Source organism: Nerophis ophidion, linkage group LG22, assembly GCF_033978795.1.
Source record: "Nerophis ophidion isolate RoL-2023_Sa linkage group LG22, RoL_Noph_v1.0, whole genome shotgun sequence".
Taxonomy (NCBI): domain Eukaryota; kingdom Metazoa; phylum Chordata; class Actinopteri; order Syngnathiformes; family Syngnathidae; genus Nerophis; species Nerophis ophidion.
Window position 1 is genome coordinate 43152070 of NC_084632.1, and position 21766 is coordinate 43173835.

Below are 21766 nucleotides of genomic sequence, written 5' to 3' on the forward strand. Positions count from 1 at the left end.
TAAGTGAGACCTACATAGAGGTTTTTGTTTCATGTCTGTCTGACATTCCTACTGGAAGTTACAAGCTGTTTTGTCTGTTTTCTCTTCCTGGGAGCAGTGTTTTCTGTGTTTTATTCAAAAATTGCGCTAGAGCGCATTTTTTAATTTTCGAGTTTGGTTTTTTCATTAGATCGCAATTTTTGCCAGTACTGATGTGTGTGCCAAGTTTGGTGAGTTTTGAAGCATTTTAAGTGGGTCAAATTACAGCTCAAAGAGGCAAAAATGTTGCTTTGATTGAGTTTTTGCCAACTTCCTGTTGATTTTACGTATAGGAGGTTTGATTGGAAAAGTAGGTCTAAGTCAGTCCTACATATAGGTTTTTGTTTCATGTCTGTCCGACATTCCTACTGGAAGTTACAAGCAGTTTTGTCTGTTTTCTCTTCCTGGGAGCAGTGTTTTCTGTGTTTTATTCAAAAATTGCGCTAGAGCGCATTTTTTAATTTTCGAGTTTGGTTTTTTCATTAGATCGCAATTTTTGCCAGTACTGATGTGTGTGCCAAGTTTGGTGAGTTTTGAAGCATTTTAAGTGGGTCAAATTACAGCTCAAAGAGGCAAAAATAGCATTTTTTGCAAAAGTTTTGCTTTGATTGAGTTTTTGCCAACTTCCTGTTGATTTTACGTATAGGAAGTTTGATTGGAAAAGTAGGTCTAAGTCAGTCCTACATATAGGTTTTTGTTTCATGTCTGTCTGACATTCCTACTGGAAGTTACAAGCAGTTGTGTCTGTTTTCTCTTCCTCGGAGCAGTTTTTTCTGTGTTTTATTCAAAAATTGCGTTAGAGCGCATTTTTTAATTTTCGAGTTTGGTTTTTTCATTAGATCGCAATTTTTGCCAGTACTGATGTGTGTGCCAAGTTTGGTGAGTTTTGAAGCATTTTAAGTGGGTCAAATTACAGCTCAAAGAGGCAAAAATAGCATTTTTTGCAAAAATGTTGCTTTGATTGAGTTTTTGCCAACTTCCTGTTGATTTTACGTATAGGAGGTTTGATTGGAAAAGTAGGTCTAAGTCAGTCCTACATAGAGGTTTTTGTTTCATGTCTGTCCGACATTCCTACTGGAAGTTACAAGCAGTCTGTTTTTCCTAGGGGGCGCTAGAGCGCATTTTAAATTTTGGGGGTTTGGTTTTTTTATTAGATGGCAATTTTCGCCCGTTCTGATGAGTGTGTGAAATTTGGTGAGTTTTGGAGCATATTAAGGGGGTCAAATTACTGTTCGAAGAGGCGAAGGGAAAAAGTATTTTACTGACCTCAAGCGGAGAGCGAACGAAGCTGATTTACGAAAGGGTACTGATGGAAACGCCTGATTCATTTATTAGGCATCTTTCCATAGCTTGTGTTACTTTTCAGCATTTTATGATCAAACATATTTAAGTTGTTACGTGAGTATACGTACAATTAGTACACATCATATTACATGTATTTGATGTGTCGCGTTAGTTATTTTTGTACAGGCTCAAGGAAAGGCAGCAATGTGGGAGGGGACCTCTGGCTTTGTCAGAGAGAAGTTAGCAGCAGGTTAGCTACGTCACTGTCTCACACTTACAAACACTTATTTTACTTTTACTACACTTTAAACTTTCTCACCGAGGTCCATCCTTGGAACCTTCCAGTCGGAATAGAGGAGGAAGGAGCAGGTCAACTATGATAACGTCGGCTGGTAAGTGGTTGTAAACAAGGTGATTGTGTAGCTATTAGCTCCCATTGATTTAGCTGAGTCACATATGGCAGTTAGCATGTAGCATGTAGCCCACACCTTACATACACTTAACATTTAACCTATATACTTTCAGAACGTAAAATACACTTGCCATTTAACGTAAATATGTCTTGTAAAGCTTACATGTGTACAAAATGCGTCACTGTAGAACACATATACGTTAGGGCAGTGTTTTTCAACCACTGTGCTGCGGCACACTAGTGTTCTATTTTTCTTTTAGAATCCTTTATTTATACATTTCAACATTTACAAACAGTTGGGAAATGATACATATATATATATATATATATATATATATATATATATATATATATATATATATATATATATATATATATATATAAAACAAAGTGTAAAGCCATAGCAGTGGTTCTTAACCTGGGTTTGATCGGGTAGGGGTCGGGAACCTTTTTGGCTGAGATAGCCATGAAAGCCAAATATTTAAAAAACGTATTTCCGTAAGAGCCATATTATATTTTGGTAATACTTTGATATGGGGAACATATTCACCATTAATTAGTTGCTTATTAACATGCAAATTCGTAACATATTGGCTCTTAATTTGTCATTTTTAAGTACTTATTAATGCCTTTTTCTGCATGGCCTTATTTTACAAGCAGTAAGCCATTAACTAAAAGTCTTCCCTTATAACCTCAGAATTATTGCTTATTAGTAAACCTAACCCTTATATGGTCCCCTAGTGTCCAAATAACTCTTAATTAAGTCTTTGTTACTTAGAATATGTTCCCCATACTAAAGTGTTACCAATATTTTTTAACACTGAATACAACTAAATGTGTGCATTTTTAAGTCAGACTAACATTCTTAGGGTATAATAAGTCTCTTATTCTTTTTAATAACATTGTTATTCTGAAGCTAACAAATAATAAATGAAATACTTCTTACCATTAATGCGACTTCTTGGATTGATGGAATAAAATGCATGAGAATGTTTTTAATTTTGAACGTCATTTTTAACCCTTTGATTACCAGCGGAATCATTTATTACTTATCATGTTAAGCAATGTCAGCTAAGATTTATCTGAGAGCCAGATGCAGTCATCAAAGAGCCACATCTGGCTCTAGAGCCGCAGGTTCCCTAACCCTGCTCTAGAGCCAGATGTGTAGAAAACAGATTTCTGTCCGGGACATATTGTGAATGTTGTCTGTCTGTCTGTGTTGGCCCTGCGATGAGATGGCGACTTGTCCAGGGTGTACTCCGCCTTCTGCCCCAATGCAGCTGAGATAGGCTCCAGCACACCCCGCGACCCCAAAAGGGACAAGCGGTAGAAAATGGATGGATGGCATATGTTACAATACAATCAGCAAGATAAGATGGAGCTAGACCCTTTAGTATTTTATACGTAAGTAGTAAAACCGTAAAGTCGCGTGGTATAGTAAATAGTAGGATATATATTTCAGATTTTTTTGTTGAAAATAAAACTAAATTGAATTTACCAATAATTATTCTTCAAGCAGTCTGTTGAAAATAAAACAAAATTATTGCAACTACAATTTTGTGTAGGTACCACATCCAAATAAATTATGTCGCAATCAGAATAGTTTTTATTGCCATTGTTTGAGTGTGCCAAGTATTTTAGATTCCTGCAAAGTTTTGTCGGAAACTTATATTAAATATTGCTAAATAAAATGACATGCACCTGGGGATAGGTTGATTGGCAACACTAAATTGGCCCTAGTGTGTGAATGTGAGTGTGAATGTTGTCTGTCTATCTGTGTTGGCCCTGCGATGAGGTGGCGACTTGTCCAGGGTGTACCCTGCCTTCCGCCCGATTGTAGCTGAGATAGGCGCCAGCGCCCCCCGCGACCCCGAAAGGGAATAAGCGGTAGAAAATGGATGGAAAATGACGAGGTATGCGACAGCTAGATATTAGTGAACAAACAAACATTCATGTAGCTAAAATGTGGTGATCTCACCATATGGTATCATTACAACTAAGGAAATCTGACCTGTTGGAAAATAACTGTAAGCCTTGCCTTCTTTGTAACTTTGAAGCAATCTTGTGTCCATGTTTTTAACTCCAAGGTACATGCTTATATCACTGTACATGTTTGTAACACCAAGGTACATGCTTATATCACAGTACATGTTTGTAACACCAAGGTACATGCTTATATCACAGTACATGTTTGTAACACCAAGGTACATGCTTATATCACAGTACATGTTTGTAACACCAAGGTACATGCTTATATCACAGTACATGTTTGTAACACCAAGGTACATGCTTATATCACAGTACATGTTTGTAACACCAAGGTACATGCTTATATCACAGTACATGTTTGTAACACCAAGGTACATGCTTATATCACAGTACATGTTTGTAACACCAAGGTACATGCTTATATCACAGTACATGTTTGTAACACCAAGGTACATGCTTATATCACAGTACATGTTTGTATCACCAAGGTACATGCTTATCACAGTACATGTTTGTAACACCAAGGTACATGCTTATATCACAGTACATGTTTGTATCACCAAGGTACATTATAATTTCTGGTTATTTCCTGATGCCTATAGTCCACAATGACGCAAATGGTCTTTCAATGAGTCAACACTCCATCGCATAAAATACTCAAAAGTCGACATTGACTTCCAAATCAGCACCACTCGCTAATAAGGAGGATATTTTCTGTGTTTGTTTATCCCTCTCGACCTTTGACCAGTCAAAAAAAGGGTCTCGCGAGAACGAGCCTGCTGAATCCTCGAACTGGTGCATGGATGAAAATATCTATAACTGCATTTGTTCATGTTACTTATTTACTGGATGTATAGTAGTCAATTAAAACAACTATTTGCATCAAGTTATATTCACTTAATAATGTTGTTTATGCAATAGTCCTACAGACATTTGTGAATTTGACACCTAAATGCAAGCTCTGTTTCATAATATTGGAACACATGTGTTGATACTGCTTTTTAAAAAGTGTTGTAAATATTTATTTAATTTCACTTTAAATATAACTTTTTTTCTAGCTGGAATTATTTCCCTTCTTGATGAGGAGGAACCGCAGCTCAAGGTAAGCCATTGGAGCTCAGGTGCCTTAATGAAAAGTCCTGTCAAAAATACCAACGTTACAAATGTTATTTTTATTTGAAGGTGTTCGCGCTACAGAAGCTGGACCACCTTGTCAATGACTTCTGGGCTGAAATTTCAGGATCTGTTGACAAAATGTACGTAGCACTGTTATGTTTGTACACCTTAATTCTTAAAGGGGTAATTAAAACACTTGATTGTGGTCTACAGAAACTGTAATGGTGGTTCTTTGGTCAAAATGTTGCATGGATTGTGTTTTTCAGACCATCTTCAGGCCGCTTTCTGTCTCTTCAGGGTGCGCCATACTGTGGGCAGTTTTAGTGGTTTTTAGCGCTTTCATATCAAGTCTACTAACTGATATAAGTTAGAACTATACACTATATTCTAACATACGCTACAGCTGAAGAATTTACCATGCATGTGCATGTACGAGCTAGTCTTCCCACAACAAGCAGATAGAGGCAAATAAGGAAGTTATTGACTTCAACTTTCTCGTCGGGTAAACCACCCCCATTTATGGATATATCCGCTGATGTAAATTAGACAAAATATCTCACAATTGTCTCAAATTCCAAACTAGTTTGGAAGAAGCTAAGATTATTTTGTACAAAATGTCTTCGCCTTTCCTCAGGTCCTAATAGGTATGAAAAGTTGTCTTTGCACTAGGGCTGGGCGATATGGCCTTTTTTTAATATTGCGATATTTTTTGGCCATATCGCGATGTATGATATATATTACGATATTTTGCCTTGGCCTTGAATGAACACTGATGCATATAATCACAGCAGTATGATGATTATATGTGTATACATTAAAACATTCTTCTCCATACTGCATTCATATATACTACTTTTAAACTTTCATGCAGAGGGAAATCACAACTAAGTCAATTGACCAAAAGTGTATTTATTAAAGTTATCGAGCAATGGCACAAACATTCAAGTCATTTCCAAAACATAAAGTGCAAGATTGGAAAAGACATTTTAAGTGTCAAATAAAAATGAGCTGCATAATAAGAAATCAAATGGTATTCGTCCTTTACTATGTGGTAGGTTACTACGAACGTTATGAAATTCTCTTCATTCTCTAGCGAGTGACTTTTCAAATGATGCTACATATTAGCAGTATTGCTACTTTTTATGGCAACGCTTTTGCCCCATACTTGACAAATTACGGTTGTCTGTTCGACATATTCCCACTTGAAGCCGAACCACCGCCAGACGATGGACCCCCTGCTGTTTTTATTGGGAATTAAGTCTTCCTTCATTTGTTACCAGATCCGCACCTTCTTTCTCTCGTATTCCCACTCGTACGGCTACGTTAGCAGCTAACGTAGCCCAGTCTGCTACCTCTCTGCTGGGCGAGGGCGTATACGTATGTGACGTATAACGTGACAGTATGTGACGTATGTAAGAATGTGCGCCTGCTTGTCTGTGAGAAGGAGACACAGGAAAGAGTGAGAAGAGCCTGAAGTGTAATGCTCCACAGCTAAAAGCAACTGCGTGAGAACGTATACTCTAATATTACGATATAGTAATTTTGTATATCGCACAGAGACAAACCCGCGATATATCGTATATATATTCGCAGCTCTACTTTGCACATTTGTTTCATGTGCTCTCTTTGTGCCCTGCAGCGAGGTTTTGTATGAAGATGAGACGTTCCGGAACAGAGAATTTGCCGCTCTGGTGGCCTCTAAGGTTTTCTATCATCTTGGTGCCTTTGAGGAATCTCTGAACTACGCGCTTGGTGCTGGAGATCTCTTCAATGTCACGGATGACACCGAATATGTGGAAACCATCATTGGTACGTGATGGCAGTGCTCTTATTGTAAATTTGTGGTCAACAGTTTATTGGCGTATTGCGTTTATTGGTCTTGATGCACTTTTTGTGTGTCGCCAGCCAAATGCATTGATCATTACACCAAGTTGCGTGTGGAGAATGCTGAGCTGCCAGAGGATGAAGAAAGGAAAAGTATCGATCCTCGCCTTGAGGGTATTGTCAATAAGATGTTCTTACGTTGCCTAAACGACCACAAGTACAAGCAGGCCATCGGCATTGCCTTGGAAACTCGACGCCTGGACATGTTTGAGAAAACCATCTTGGAATCGGTAACAGTTGTCGTCCTTCACAGCTCAGATTTGAAGTATTTTCTTAAAAGTTGTGATGTTGAACTTTTGTTTCTTCCCGGTGTCCTTGTATGCAGAATGACGTCAGTGGCCTTCTTGCTTATAGCCTGAAGGTGTGCATGTCCCTCATGCAGAACAAAAAGTTCCGCAATGAGGTACTGCGGGTTCTGGTCAAACTCTACATGAACTTGGAGAAGCCTGATTTCATCAATGTCTGTCAGGTAACCAGTAACCTTTCTCAGCAGAACATTAGACAGACCTTAAAGACACTTTTAGATAATCTTTGCATTTTCTTTCCTCACTACTCTAGTGCCTGATATTCCTGGATGATCCTCAAGCTGTTAGTGACATCTTGGAGAAGTTGGTTAAGGAGGAAAACCTACTGATGGCCTACCAGATCTGCTTCGACCTGTATGAAAGTGCCAGCCAGCAGTTCCTCTCCTCTGTCATACAAAACCTGAGAACTGTAGGAACACCTATCCCAGCAGTTCCTGGCTCCACAAATACAGGCACGGTTTCTGCTCCAGCCAAAGAAAGGTGAGCACTGGCAAAGAACAGTCATGGTGTATAGTAACTTAACCTTCTTGTGGAATTGCTTCGTGTTCTCTCAGTGATGCAATGGAGACCGACGACAAACCTGGCAGCTCTCCTGCAGGAAAACAAGCAGATACGGTAAAGTTTTCTGCCATTCTTGTGAAAATGTGGTTTGCCCATGGAAGCATCATTTGGCTTTGCTTTGCTTTCTCAGAAAGAAGAGCCCAAAGACCAGAACGCCAAGATGATCAAAATCCTCAGTGGGGAGATGGCCATTGAGCTGCACTTGCAGTTCCTCATTCGAAACAACAACACTGACCTTATGATCCTCAAAAACACAAAGGTATTTTGGCTCATTGAATTGATAAAGGTCCGCCTGAATGGTTTTCAAAAGTCCAATCATTTGCATACAAGTAATTGATCGTGGCACACCGCCATGGCAAAATAAAATCCGCCAGGATGGAAAAATAAGCATTTTTTAGGTTGCACATCTGATGATTCAGTTTTTCAGTGGTGGGAAAGGACAAGTGTTTGACATTTGTTTTTAAATAAAGTAAATAAGCAGCACTTGTGTATGTATATATATGTATATATAATATATGTATGTATATATATATATATATATATATATGTATGTATATATATATACTGTGTATATATATATATATATATATATATATATATATGTATATATATATATATATGTATGTAGAAAGAAAGCTGAAATTTTGAAATATAACAATACAAGGTTTCCTCTGAAAGTGATTGTTACGCGTCGCCAGAGCATTTTTATTACCACCCCACCTTGAAATTAAGGTTTGTTTTGTTTTTATTTAAAAACAAATTAAAGTAATATAAAATATTGCAGCCCCCAGAAGAAATTACACAAAGTCCGATGCCAATTTTAACTTTTATTACCAATCTTACGATAAAAATGGCACAATTCCTACACGTTTTATCTACGTGAGTCCGCACTTCCTCCCTCTCCACTAATCACCTTTCAGTTACGGATGGTGTGTTTGCAAACACGGGAAAACCTGACAATAAATCCAAACAACACAAACATAAACCATTACATTAGCTGGTTGTTACAGTATGAATTGATACATACATAGCCTATTAAGTGATGTTCTAAAAACTTGACCACCGAAATAATACTTTAATCACTGAAAACCCCGCTACTAAAACTGGATGTAAACAAAACGCACGCCATTTTATATATTGCCGATATAGGTCATAGTTACCATGAATTGATTAAAGTGGACCCCGACTTCAACAAGTTGAAAAACTTATTTGGGTGTTACCATTTAGTGGTCAATTGTATGGAATATGTACTGAACTGTGCAATCGACTAATAAAAGTTTCAATCAATCAAAAAACCATGCCTCCACTGCCACAGGTATCTTGGCGGTTTAGGGGAAACCCTGCAATATGCCTCAGAATTCTGCAAATGCTGTTCTCTGTGCAGTGAATCTATTTACAGGACAACATGCACACAATAATGCACTTGTACATAATCTAACTTTGTCATGTACAAAAATCTGCGCTCATTTCAGGACGCGGTCCGAAATTCAGTGTGCCACACGGCGACAGTCATAGCCAACTCTTTCATGCACACAGGCACCACAAGTGACCAGTTCCTCAGGTGAGCATTTTATATCTACCCTGATTAAAATGTCTACCACTAGTGCCTATTTGAAATAATGTGTTTTAGGGGCTGCCCATTGAGGCACTGGTACTGCTGTTTATTTTTTTTTTTTTCATGATATTTCCATGAGCACTTGTGGTAACGGTGTGGCTATGTATGTGTGTAGTGTGCATGTGTATGTATATATTTATCATTTATTTATATACAAGTTCATTAAGTTTATACATAGAGTGAACAAGGAAGTTCGAGCTCAGAGTCATTTATGATTTAAAGAAAAGGGGTGGGATTAAATAAGTGTATACTTCTTCTCACTCCTTTTCAAATATGTAAAAAAAAAGTCGAATGCTCATTTGTTTTTTTTATTCTCCATTGTTTTCATTTTGTTATAATAGCCGTTAAGGCTATAGCACTGTATTGGATCATGCTTGCTCTTGTTTTGTTTTTTTTTTGCATATTTGAAATAAAAATATATATCAATATCAATATCAATGTGTCTCTGTTTTCCAGAGAGAACCTTGAATGGCTTGCAAGAGCCACCAACTGGGCAAAATTCACAGCCACAGCAAGTCTTGGTGTCATTCACAAGGTCCGTCACAGAAACACAAGTTTCTCAGTATATCAATATATGTGTGATCAGTAGAAGCGAAAAAAGCTACATTACATGCTGTTAATTCTTTCATCATATTTCTTTCTTAGGGCCATGAAAAAGAGGCGCTTCAGTTAATGGCTACGTATCTGCCAAAGGACACGTCGCCTGGCTCTGCCTACCAGGAGGGTGGAGGTCTATATGCGCTTGGCCTCATCCATGCTAATCATGGTGGAGACATCATTGACTACCTGCTCAGTCAGCTGAAAAATGCCAGCAATGATGTAAGTTATGTTATGTTAGTACTTATTGCGATTAATCACATTGTGTCCGTAGTTAACTTGTCAGTAATCATGTTAAATCGCATATGCCGGGGGTCGGCAATCCGCGGCTCTAGAGCTGCATGCGGCTCTTTGGCGCCGCCCTAGTGGCTCTCTGGAGCTTTTTCAAAAATGTATGAAAAATGGAAAAAGATGAGGGGGGGAAAAATATAAAAAATATATTTTTTGTTTTAATATAGTTTCTGTAGGAGGACAAACATGACACAAACCTCCCTAATTGTTATGAAGAACACTGTTTTTATTAAACATGCTTCACTGATTCGAGTATTTGGCGAGTGCAGTTTTGTCCTCCTAATTTTGGCGGCCCTTGAACTCACCCTAGTTTGTTTACATGTATAACTTTATCCGACTTTCTAAGACCTGTTTTATGCCACTTTTTCTGTCTCATTTTGTCCACCTAACTTTTAACGTTGTGCATTCATGCACAAAGGTGAGTTTTGTTGACGTTATTGACTTGTGTGGAATGCTAATCAGACATATTTGGTCACTGCATGACTGCAAGCTAATCGATTCTAACAGGCTTTTTAGGCTAGCATATTGCATCATTATGCCTCATTTGTAGCTATATTTGAGCTCATTTGGTGTCCTTTAAGTCCTCTTAATTAAATGTATATCTCATGACAAACTATCTGTATGTAATATGGCTTTTATTTTTTTGTGGCTCCAGACATGTTTGTTTATGTATATTTGGTCCAATATGGCTCTTTCAACATTTTAGGTTGCCGACCCCTGGCATATGCGTTTTTTTAATTAATGTACCTCTGAGAGATCGTTTTCAAGTTTCTACTACAATCAACATGGGACATGTTTTATACAAATATGTGTTTGTTATACATGCCTGTGATACGAAATAGACACAATAACTATTTTACAGATACACACACATCCTTTCACTTATGCTTACTACTTCTGACACTTTGGTGTGTGTGTCGGCGGTGTCTCAGTCTTCATGACAGTCGGGGCATGCGACTGTATTTGGCGGGCTCCTCTTACGCCACAATTATGATCAATGGCCGAATTGCGGGTGTTGACACCCATTTGGCAATATCTGTGTAAAGTTGTAGTTGTTTAGTGTGTGCTTTCCAATGTGGTTCTCTGCGTGGGCGGCCAGCTAACTGCTGGCGGCATTTGAGACACGGTTTGCTCCAGTGATGAAACGACAAATGGCTTTGATCTTGCGGGAGAGCTGTCATGTCTTGTCTTGTGGGGATGGCCTTGACAATCAGCGTGTACTTTTCTTTGTGCATTTCTGCTCGCTGTTTGTTTCTGCTTGTTGCGTACCTAATGGTGTGCTTCCATCTCCGACTTTACCAGATCGTTCGCCATGGTGGGGGTCTTGGCCTGGGTCTAGCCGCATTGGGAACTGCTAGACAGGATGTTTACGACCTTCTCAAGTCTAATCTCTACCAGGATGATGCTGTCACTGGTGCGTAAACCCAGGACAAGTTGTAATGTTCTGAAAAAACCTTCCAAATGTAAACTCAAGTCCAAATACATAGCAGGAATGATTAATCTTGTGGTGTTCTTTCAGGTGAAGCTGCTGGCTTGGCCCTGGGTCTGGTCATGTTGGGCTCCAAATCAGCTCAGGCCATTGAGGACATGGTGGGTTACGCACAGGAGACACAGCACGAGAAGATCTTGCGTGGCCTGGCAGTGGGAATTGCTCTTGTCATGTATGGACGCATGGAGGAGGCCGATGCCCTCATTGAGAGTCTCTGCAGAGACAAGGTAAAGCTCGACTTGTGTAAACGTAAGAACGGGAGAAAAGTTTTATATGCACACTACGTCTCTCCAAATTGCAAATGTTGAGTGTACAAACTGCAAAACATGACAAACATTCTGAAAAGACTGCTTTTCCTCCAACTTTTAGGACCCCATTCTGCGGCGGTCTGGAATGTACACCGTAGGCATGGCCTATTGCGGCTCGGGGAACAACAAGGCTATCCGACGCCTGCTCCACGTCGCTGTAAGTGTTTATTGGTTGGTCCACTTCACAAACATTTGTGTTTAATGTCATATATGATAGCAATGATAAGATCTTGTCCAGAAGACTTATCAGCGAAACAGGATGTTGTGAAGCATGCGATTGTCTCTAGTGGAGGCAACAAGTCTGCCATGTCGACGTACTTCAATATATCCGAGAAAGACCTGCGAACAAACGTGCAATGTGTTTTTTTCAAGAGAGCAGTGGCAGCTGCTGTTCTCTCTAGTTTGAGTGCTTTGCATGCGCTGAAGGCACATGTCGGGGACATGGCAGAGCAACATACACTATATTGCCAAAAGTATTTGACTACACCAGACTCTGTCATCCATGTCTTTATGGACCTTACTTTGTGCAATGGTGCACAGTCATGTTAGAAAAGGAAGGGGCCCGCTCCAAACTGTTCCCACATGGTTGAGAGCATGGAATTGTCCAAAATGTTTTGGTATCCTGGAGTTTTCAAAGTTTCTTTTACTGGAAATAAGGGGCCAAGCCCAACTCCTGAAAAACAACCCCACACCATTATTTCTCCTCCACCAAAATTCGCACTCGGCACAATGCAGTCCGAAATTACTGTTCTCCTGGCAACCTCTAAACCCAGACTAGTCCATCAGATCACTCCAGAGAAGGCGTATCCGCTGCTTTAGAGTCCAGTGGCGACGTCCTTTACACCACTGCATCCCACGCATTGCATTGGACCTGGTGATGTATGGCTTAGATGCAGCTGCTCGGCCATGGAAACCCATTCCACTAAGCTCTCTGCACAATGTGCTTCAGCATCCGCTGACCCCTCTCTGTCAGTTTACGTGGCCTACCACTTGGTGGCTGACTTGCTGTTGTTTCCAAACTCTTCCATTTTCTTATAATAAAGCCAATAGTTGACTTTGGAATATTTAGGAGCAACTGGATTTGTTGCACAAGTGGCATCCTATGACAGTTCCACGCTGGAAATCAATTAGACCGGCCCATTTTTTTTACAAAGGTTTGTAGAAACAGTCTCCATGCCTAAGTGCTTGATTTTATACCCCGGGCCAAGTGATTAGGACACCTGATTCTCATAATTTGGACAGGTGGCCAAATACTTTTGGCGATATAGTGCAAGTCAAGAGCATCTTAACACAAGTACAGTTTTCATTAGACTCCCAGAGATGCCAAGTTTCTGATGGGCGGGACAAAGCCAAGTATTTAACCAATGACTGTCTAGTTTTGCTAAAGTGGTACAACCCACTCTGGGTTTCTTGTAGATTCTTTGGAGCACGTCCATGTCGGGCCGGGCAAATGATCGCGATTATTTTTTTCATATCATCTGATCTCGAATAACATCACATTTTTTTATTAAATTCTGATTGTCACAGGATTATAGCGAGTACCGTAGCATTCCTACTCCTTACCACTACAGTATTTTGTAACTGTATCTTTGATGTTTTGTTCATACAGTATCTATGATTGTGTTTACGAGAAGTGCAACAGTACAGGTAACCCGCGCTACAGTCCGTGCCTGGTTTTAGGTCCATGGAGTTGCTTCTTTTTCGGTACATTTTGTTGGGGTAAAAATGCAGAGTATAATTTCACCACAATCGTTGGGACTTTAACTTTTTAACTTTCTGCCATAAATGCTGATCACCGTGATCCAACTGAAATTAAACACCATCATTCATCACGATCATTTAAATACCGGCCAGACATCCAATCCCTCTCTAGCGCCATTCAATATTACTATTGTTCTATTATTGTTGTTGGTTTTATTGTTATTAAAATATATTTTACCCGGGTTAAGTAAATATGTTGATGGTTGTGATTGTTTTAGTCTTTGTGGAATACATATTATTGTGTGTAATTGCAGCGCTGTAATTTTAATGAAGTTTGTCATAGCCATAAATGCAGTGGTAATATTTGGCATGAATACTACTTTCAGCTATGGTTTCCTCATTTTCGATTTCAGACAAGCATTTTGATGCATCACTAATACATAAATAACATTTAAATGGAATAAAATGTTGTAATTGAATAGTTTGACACTTGATTTAAATGCAGTCATTTTGGCAAGCTTTACATGCATTAAAAGATTGTCCTCCAGATGGCACCTTCTACACACTGGTGCCATTGGATGACAGGCAGATTATTTGCAGGGTTTAAAGAGCTGCCACATTCTCACTCATTTCCTTGTCTTAATTAAGGTGAGTGACGTCAATGATGATGTCAGGAGGGCCGCTGTCGAGTCCATTGGTTTCATCTTGTTCAGGTAAGGACTAGACTGACCAACTTTAAATGTTTTAAGATCTCTCTATTGTACTCATCCACATGAAATAAATAGTGATTTCTCGGCCATCAAGGCTGCCACTCCTTAAAAAGTATGGGATAGCAACAAAAAATGTCCTCTGTCACAGCAATTTATCCCGTTTTTAGATTATTTTTTTACCAAAAGAGTAAAGATTACATATATTAAGCACTGCAATGTTCATTGTTTGGTAATCATGTAAATTGTATGGGATAATGTTGTTGTTTTTTGTATAAAATGTGCACACGTGTATGCTTTTTAAAGCTCAAAAAGCAGATAATTTTAATCGAATTCTGATTGGAAATACATTTGCAAAGACAAACTTCTTTTTGATCACAAAAAACTTGCAATTCATGCTATGGTACTTTTGTTTTATTATATTTATATTTTTTTGTGAAAAGACTCTCCTCTGATCAGTAAAGGTCATCTGGTATTTTATGTCCCACATAATACACAACCAGTTTGCTTTTAAGATCAAATGTCATTTTAACCCACAGTTGCAATGCATGTGTGTTGGATTTAATAACTTGGATAGTTTTTCACAAGTTTCTTTGAGAATTGATAAAAAAGTGTTCATTGAGTCATGAATAAACTAGACATTGACAGTCAGTGGAATAGAGACACTTTTCTTTCAAATTCACACAAACACAACAAGTCTTGGTTCTTATTACTTTCTTTTTTTATTGAGTCTTTTCTTACAGAAACGTCTTTTCTGCATCACTGTCAAGCAAACACTTGAGAAACATACCAGGCAGTACAAAATGCATCATTTCCAGAGTGATTTTTAGAATTGAAAATGTAGATGTTATTGTCCTGAAAAAGTGCATCTTTATATGCCAATTAACTGCATGTAAACAGACTTTACTCAACGTAAACAAGGATATTACTGGTCTTATCCAATTTTCCTGTTTGGTTTGTCTATCTGTGTTGGCTCTGCGACGAGGTGGCCACTTGTCCAGGGTGTACCTCGCCTCGTCCCAAGTGCAGCTGGGATAGGCTCCAGCGCCAAACCCCCCACCCACCAACCACAAAAGGGACAAGCGGTAGAACTGGATGGACGGATTTAAGCATTACAGCCCATTCTTGTTTAAAGGGTTTCATAACAAGTAGACGTTTCATGGACTTATTGCAGTAGGTGATAAGCTTGTTGTGTCTTCTTCTGGTGAACAAGTAACTGGATGTACACAATGTCCATCGCTTGTGATAGCATAAAGTTGTGTATCGTTGTTCAAGGAACATGCTCTGCAAACAGCAAATGTATCAAGAGACACAATCCAATCAATCAAGCTTTCATAATTGGTGGCAGTGAATCATTTATAGTTTTTTTAAAGACAACAAAATGTAATCACCAGGCGCATTTGTCCTGAAGCTTTCATTTTAATTGGGATGTTTCATACACGGCTGACAAGTTCGTCCTGTTTGGCCTGGTAGTTTTCAGCTAAGTTGACTGTGTCCAACACAACTCCACTGGATGACTGTTGGTCTCTCCGCTGGCTTTGGTAGCTCACTGCTTCAATGCTATTCTTCATGCCTCGCTTCATGAACAGTTTGGAGTTTTCTGCCATTGATGATTTGAATGAAAGGGTCTTATTAGCGTCCGAGACCTTTGGAATGCTGGCCGGCCGATGACTTGCACATGTCTTATAGTTACAGGTAATGTAGCGTGTGAATGCCTCTCTGAAGGTCTTGTTGAAGAGCGTGTAAACCAGTGGGTTGATCCCTGATGACACATAGCCCACCCACACAAAGATCTCCATCAGCCGGGAGATGATGTTGGCATCACAGCTGGTACATAGCACAGAGGTGACATTGGTAATAAAGAAAGGGCACCACATGACAACAAACAAGAGGAACACTATGCCTAGCACCTTTGAGGCGCGTTGCTCGTTGCTTAGAGTCTGCATTGACTTTTTTCCCATGGTGGACATTCTGCGAAATGTTATTTCCGCAGCTGGAGAAGGGTTTGTTGTGCCCACACTGGGTGTTTCTTGCATCTTGTATAGTTGTCTGTCCAGCACATTAAGCGGATCAACTTGATGCATGGTCAATGGATGTTCCCTTTGAAAAACTGCAGACACTGTGGTCAAGTTGCTGAAGCGCTGAATCACCTTTGACCTGAGTAAATGGACCTTTTTGCGCAAAACGTGGACAGTCAGAAGGTAGATGATCATCATTATGACCAAAGGAACGAAGAATGCTGCCATGGAGCCAAACATGATGAACCCCCAAAATGTGTCAGTTTTTAGCAAGCATGTATGGTTGCTGTTGAACGTGATGTTGTTTTTCGGATGGTAGTTTTGAAGCCCTTTGATTGGAATGGGGATTGCTATACCTGGAAAAAGATAAGAAAAAGGTGTTAGTCTCATACAATGTTTGGACGCTCCGGTCATGAAGCGTTCTCTCTGTTTCTTTGCAGTCAAGGAAGAAAAACTGTTTATACTGCATCTGCTTTTATTTCATCCGGCCTGTGTTTATGAGCCTATAAAGTAGGTCTGCCATGGATCTTTTGTGGAGAAATGTATTTCAAAACGGCCAGTGTTATGTTTGTCATTGTAAAGATTGCTACTGAGATCTGTGGCAATGTATGGGAAACTGAAAGAAAATCTGAAGTTCTATGCTTACAAATGGATATAAGCCACACCAGTGCTATCTTGACCATCGCCTTGGCTCTGGATTTGTACTGGCTGTGCTGTATTGGCTTCTTGATGGCAATGTAGCGATCCAGCGAGATGGCACACAGGTGCATGATAGATGCCGTTGAAAACAGCACATCCAGGAAGAGCCAAATAGGGCAGATGAAGTCTGGGAGTGGCCAGTCTGAATCTATAAAATAAGATGGACAGCATCAATGAAGACTGACAATTATAGTCTCCCTTTTTTTGTTGTAAGAGTGTGGTGGTCTGGCCCTACATTGGGAGGACATGTACAACCCCAGCAAGGGAAAAGAAGTAGCACTCAAAGATCTGTGTTTGTTTATATATGAGGGATGACTTCTGGGAAAAAAGAAGCTTCATAGACTGTTGATGGAGCTCAACACGCATCATGTAAAATGTCCTGGAGACTTACACTAGTGTTTATTTTCAATTCCAGGCATTCAATTGGCACATACACTCTTATTCCATCACTTATTTACTTTGTTGAAGACAGTTGGGTTATTTTTTAGGCTGCTTTTCATTTCATTGTTCCCAAACAATTTTGTACTTTCTTGTTCTCAAAAGATGTCCCTCCCAAGTTCCCTTTTTCGCCCATCAAAGTAAAGAAATACTTGCGGTTACTAATATCCTGTTAAAACTAATACATTGAGGGCGCTTAAATGTAAAGACAATTATCTTACGGTTAATTTCAAAGTGTAAAGTTCTTTCTTTTACTTTTTGCTCCTAATCTGCTGGTAATGACATTGACAAACATTTTCTTCCCACATATGACTATCAAGTAATATTTTTTTCTGTATGCGACACATCTGTGTATGAAGGATGACTGCAATACATTTACATTACATTAGTATTAGTTCCTGACGGAACGAGCTTGATGTAAACGATATCAATGATAAACATTTGTCCGACGATAGTGCTTTTAATACCATCATGATAATGCAGGTTGATGACACATTCTAGCTGTGTCCTACAAATTTGACTGCAACAAGCGAACAAACATGTCCTCAATGTACTTTAGCATTCCAGTTAGCGGCTATTGTCCTTTTTTAAGTCAGAAATCCTCGCCTCCAATTGCGGCAAATAAAATGTTTAAATGCGTCCCATCCCTGGAAGATGAGGAATAGCGAAACATACAGTACATGCGGTAGGAAGATATGCTAACTGCAAGCTAAAACTCTTGGTATGTAAACAAAGGTAGGGCAGAGCTATACAAATATCAACAGTAACAATACCAAGTATATTATTATTATTTGGTCGATACTACAGTGGTTGGATCGATATTTTTTTTCTGATCAAAAACTTGTTTTTGCTATAGTTTTCAAACTCCGCAAATACATCCCTGGACACAGGAGGGATTTAAGAAAAAAAAAAAAAGATCAATACTGACCCTGTAATACTCGGCATTGCCAAGTAGCCAAATTATAGTATCACCCAAAATGAATTTAACATATGCAAACAACAGAATAAGTGTTTTAACAACCGAAAGTAATTAGATATTAACAGTAAATTAGCAAACAGATATTTTAGGCTAGTGTCATAATACTAAAGCATCTGTTACATGTCCCATAGTTGCATTCGTGGTGCAATAATATCCTAACTAACGCAGTTACATCCTGTACCTTTTACTCCAATCACTTTTGATAAGTCAATGTTTTTTATACAGCACACACAAAGTGCTTCAGTTGGTTAATATACTGTTCAATCAAAATAAGCATATAGAATGATGCAACAAAAGACATTGCATATAAAATAATACATGTGATGTTAAAAATAACATATGAAAACTGAAAATGCAATATTCCTGGAATGCACACTCGTATGTTTTTAACTGCCTTCTAAAAATATCAACCAAAAGGTTTACTCTCAGCTCATAAGGGAGTGTGTCCCTCCATTTAGAGGAAACTGACGATTTCCTTGACTTCTTACTTCTGTATGCGGCACATCTAGCATAGGGTGAGCTGACAGGTCAGCAGGTCTACCAAGAAAGCAGGCGCTTGGCCGTTGAGTACCCTGGAAATAATATTAACTTTGTATTGTTTCCTGAAATGAATGTCAGACCAAGATGTCCAATACTATTTGGAATTTCATTTATTGCTGAAGTTGTATCTGAACTTCAGAACTTCAGAACCCACGCCCCTCATGCTTGACTTACTGTAGAGAACAGTGACCAGAGCGATCGGCATCACCAGGACTCCCACCAGTAAGTCAGCCACGGCAAGTGACATCAGGAAGTAGTTGGTGGCATTCTGTAGTTTTCTCTCAAGTGACACAGCAAGAATGACCAAGATGTTTCCCCCAATGGTGGGAATGATGACCATGACAATAAGCAGGGCAGCCCACCTTAGCTGAAACCCAGAGGCTTCTGATAGCGAGCTGTCAGCCCCCAGTGGTGACACAACTGACTGGGACATAATTCTGGAGATGTTCCAGCAGGCCTTATTGTGCGTCTGGGATCTGATCTTTGTGGTTTTGCAAACTCGGTCAGCATTGTCACTGGTAGCCACAGATTAGAGAGGAATAAAGCTTAGGGGCAGTGCATCGGATGCCACATCTCCTTGTAAAAAGAAGAGCTGACAATCTCTGGATGAGCGCAATAAGGTAGAAAATCAGGTGTAGGTGCCCAATTTCCAGTGATGTTAATCCATACGTGTGAAGTATTTCCAGTGGGAGGCACAAGCAGGAGTCCTCACTTCCCTCACATGTGTCCACTCTTTCCACCTGTGAGGGCAAACATGGCAACTCTTACTTGTGAAATCAATTTTATTACATGTAAAATTGTCCAAATAATGATCAGAAGCAAATTGTTATTATTGTACTGTTTCACTAAATACACTAAATAAATCAACCTTCTTTTCCGCCGTCAGTGTGTGAATGTGTGTGTGAATGGGCGAATGTGGAAATACTGTCAAATCGCTTTGGGCTCCTTTAAAAAGGGGTAAAAAAGCGCTATACAAGTACAACCCATTTACCATTCTAATATGAAGTTTTACACTTAAGGCTTTCAACACATTAAAAGCAAGTATAGGTTAAATAAGGTGATCAAAAGACTAAATAGTGAATCATTTTCAAAGAAAGTGTCTCTGATCACACGCTGAATAGATTACATTAAAATGTTGTTCAGGATTTGTGGTTCCTTACCTGCTTGTGATTGTAACAAAAAAATGATATCCTTCCAAAAAGACTGAAGAGCGCAGCCCAACACTCCAGCGTTATATTCGTAGCCCTCCCAAATGAGAACGTGAGACAATTCTCTCGATGTTCATGATGGGAGATTTGTTTTGCTATCCAATGATCACAGCTTTAGAACTTTCAGATGTTGCAGCTTCTGCCGTCCTCTCTTCCCGCTTTAAAGAGCTTGCGATCTCTCTGTCTTTTCCCCCCTCTCTCGCACCTCCTCCTTTTCCTCTGTCTTCCAGAGTCACACACATATGATTGTCTTTATGTTAGCCACGTGCCAGTAGTTCTGGGGCAGGGGGGTCATTTTCTCCAGTTTAAGTTAGCTGTCAGAGCATTAAGAAGTGTTAATACCTGTTTTAACTTATAGTTAACATTTCCTATCATTTCTTTTACACTCTTGAAAAAGTATTCAAACTTTGAAGTGCATTGGTTCAGTGGATTAAAGCAGGTGTAAGATATTAAGACATAAGTTAACATTCCTTGCCGCTTACAGTAACCAGAGGATGAAAGATTTATTTTCCAAACATGAGAACGTGACAAATGTTGCCAGTAAGCCCATGTGTTTTCTTATATCTCCTTGTATAGGGTAGTCTACACTCCATTGGAATATTTTCTTTGTGTGTCAAGTTTGCCAGTAGGCATTAGACACGGTTCATTTTACAAAGCTTGCCTGTTAAAGTCGTACAACATCTAGACTGGTTCAGTACAACACTGTCCAGGTATGCTCAGCTTGAATTCAGCTTGAATAGTCAGGATGCCTGCTAAGCGATCTTATCTCTTTGCTATTAGCACAAATACTTCTATAATTTGTTTAGCGCAGCTGTTTTCCTGCCACTTTCATGTAGTGCATATGTTGCCTCAAAGGTCTGGGATATGTATCAGCTTCTGTCACTCATAATAGTTTGAGGCGTTAAACAGTCAAATGATACTGTGCCCCCAGTGGACAGCACAGTTGATGGTGGACTCAGGGGGCATCGTCTGACTACCAGAATAGAATACTTTATCCCTGTAGATGAAATTGAAAGGCTATCTATATTTGACAATGGTTGCCATGTAAATCTGGATATCTTTGTTTGATTGAGCTGATCTTTTAAGTCCAAACCACTGGTTAACTCCTTTACTTTAATGCAGGGCTTTAACAGCCATGGCTTTTAAATATAACCTTTTAACTTTGTATTGGCTCTGCAAATGCACTCTGCTATCCAGAATTTTCTGATTTGTCTAACCCATCCTCATTTTATGCAGTTGTTTAACATTATTTACAGTTGGGCAATCTTGTTAATGTGTGTTCAATATCTGAGGTGATGGAAACTACATTTTGGCTGTTAAATACAAGTGTGAAAGGATTTGCAGATCACTTTGTTGTGTCCTTCTCAACATCAACCACACTTATTTTTTCTCCTGTAATACGCAGAAACAAATTCCGTCTTAAATAAATGGCCCAAGCAGCCTAATCCCTTATGCTGTCAGATCTACAGTCTGCCTCTGGTGACTTTATTCCATGTGACTCATTTGTTTAATGCCTGTAGTGCATTTTTTGAAAGCACGTTGTATGGACAGAATTATTCATTGTGCTAAATTTTGCAACCTACATTTTGATAGGGAAGTAATAGGAA

General features: G+C 39.2%; 2 protein-coding genes across 2 annotated transcripts in view; one reads left to right on the top strand and one right to left on the bottom strand.

The window, feature by feature from the left end:
* Nucleotides 1-1498: 1498 nt before the first annotated feature.
* The window catches only part of psmd1 (proteasome 26S subunit, non-ATPase 1), a 42647-nt gene continuing 22379 nt past the window's right edge, over nucleotides 1499-21766 (top strand). Inside the window, exons 1-16 of the mRNA XM_061883905.1 lie at nucleotides 1499-1694; nucleotides 4762-4805; nucleotides 4886-4959; nucleotides 6459-6628; nucleotides 6725-6933; nucleotides 7029-7172; nucleotides 7262-7488; nucleotides 7563-7623; nucleotides 7700-7828; nucleotides 9042-9130; nucleotides 9641-9719; nucleotides 9830-10003; nucleotides 11375-11486; nucleotides 11592-11788; nucleotides 11931-12026; nucleotides 14219-14283. Coding sequence (XP_061739889.1) covers nucleotides 1679-1694; nucleotides 4762-4805; nucleotides 4886-4959; nucleotides 6459-6628; nucleotides 6725-6933; nucleotides 7029-7172; nucleotides 7262-7488; nucleotides 7563-7623; nucleotides 7700-7828; nucleotides 9042-9130; nucleotides 9641-9719; nucleotides 9830-10003; nucleotides 11375-11486; nucleotides 11592-11788; nucleotides 11931-12026; nucleotides 14219-14283 — 1886 coding nt within the window. The 5' untranslated portion in view covers nucleotides 1499-1678. The remainder of the gene's footprint in view (nucleotides 1695-4761; nucleotides 4806-4885; nucleotides 4960-6458; nucleotides 6629-6724; nucleotides 6934-7028; nucleotides 7173-7261; nucleotides 7489-7562; nucleotides 7624-7699; nucleotides 7829-9041; nucleotides 9131-9640; nucleotides 9720-9829; nucleotides 10004-11374; nucleotides 11487-11591; nucleotides 11789-11930; nucleotides 12027-14218; nucleotides 14284-21766) is intronic.
* On the bottom strand, nucleotides 14909-20345 carry htr2b (5-hydroxytryptamine (serotonin) receptor 2B, G protein-coupled). Its single transcript, XM_061883906.1, has 4 exons — nucleotides 20112-20345; nucleotides 19126-19691; nucleotides 16942-17142; nucleotides 14909-16651 (listed from the first exon to the last, which is right to left on the bottom strand). The coding sequence occupies exons 2-4, from the start codon at nucleotides 19382-19384 to the stop codon at nucleotides 15711-15713; spliced, it is 1401 nt and encodes a 466-aa protein (XP_061739890.1). The 5' UTR covers nucleotides 19385-19691; nucleotides 20112-20345; the 3' UTR covers nucleotides 14909-15710.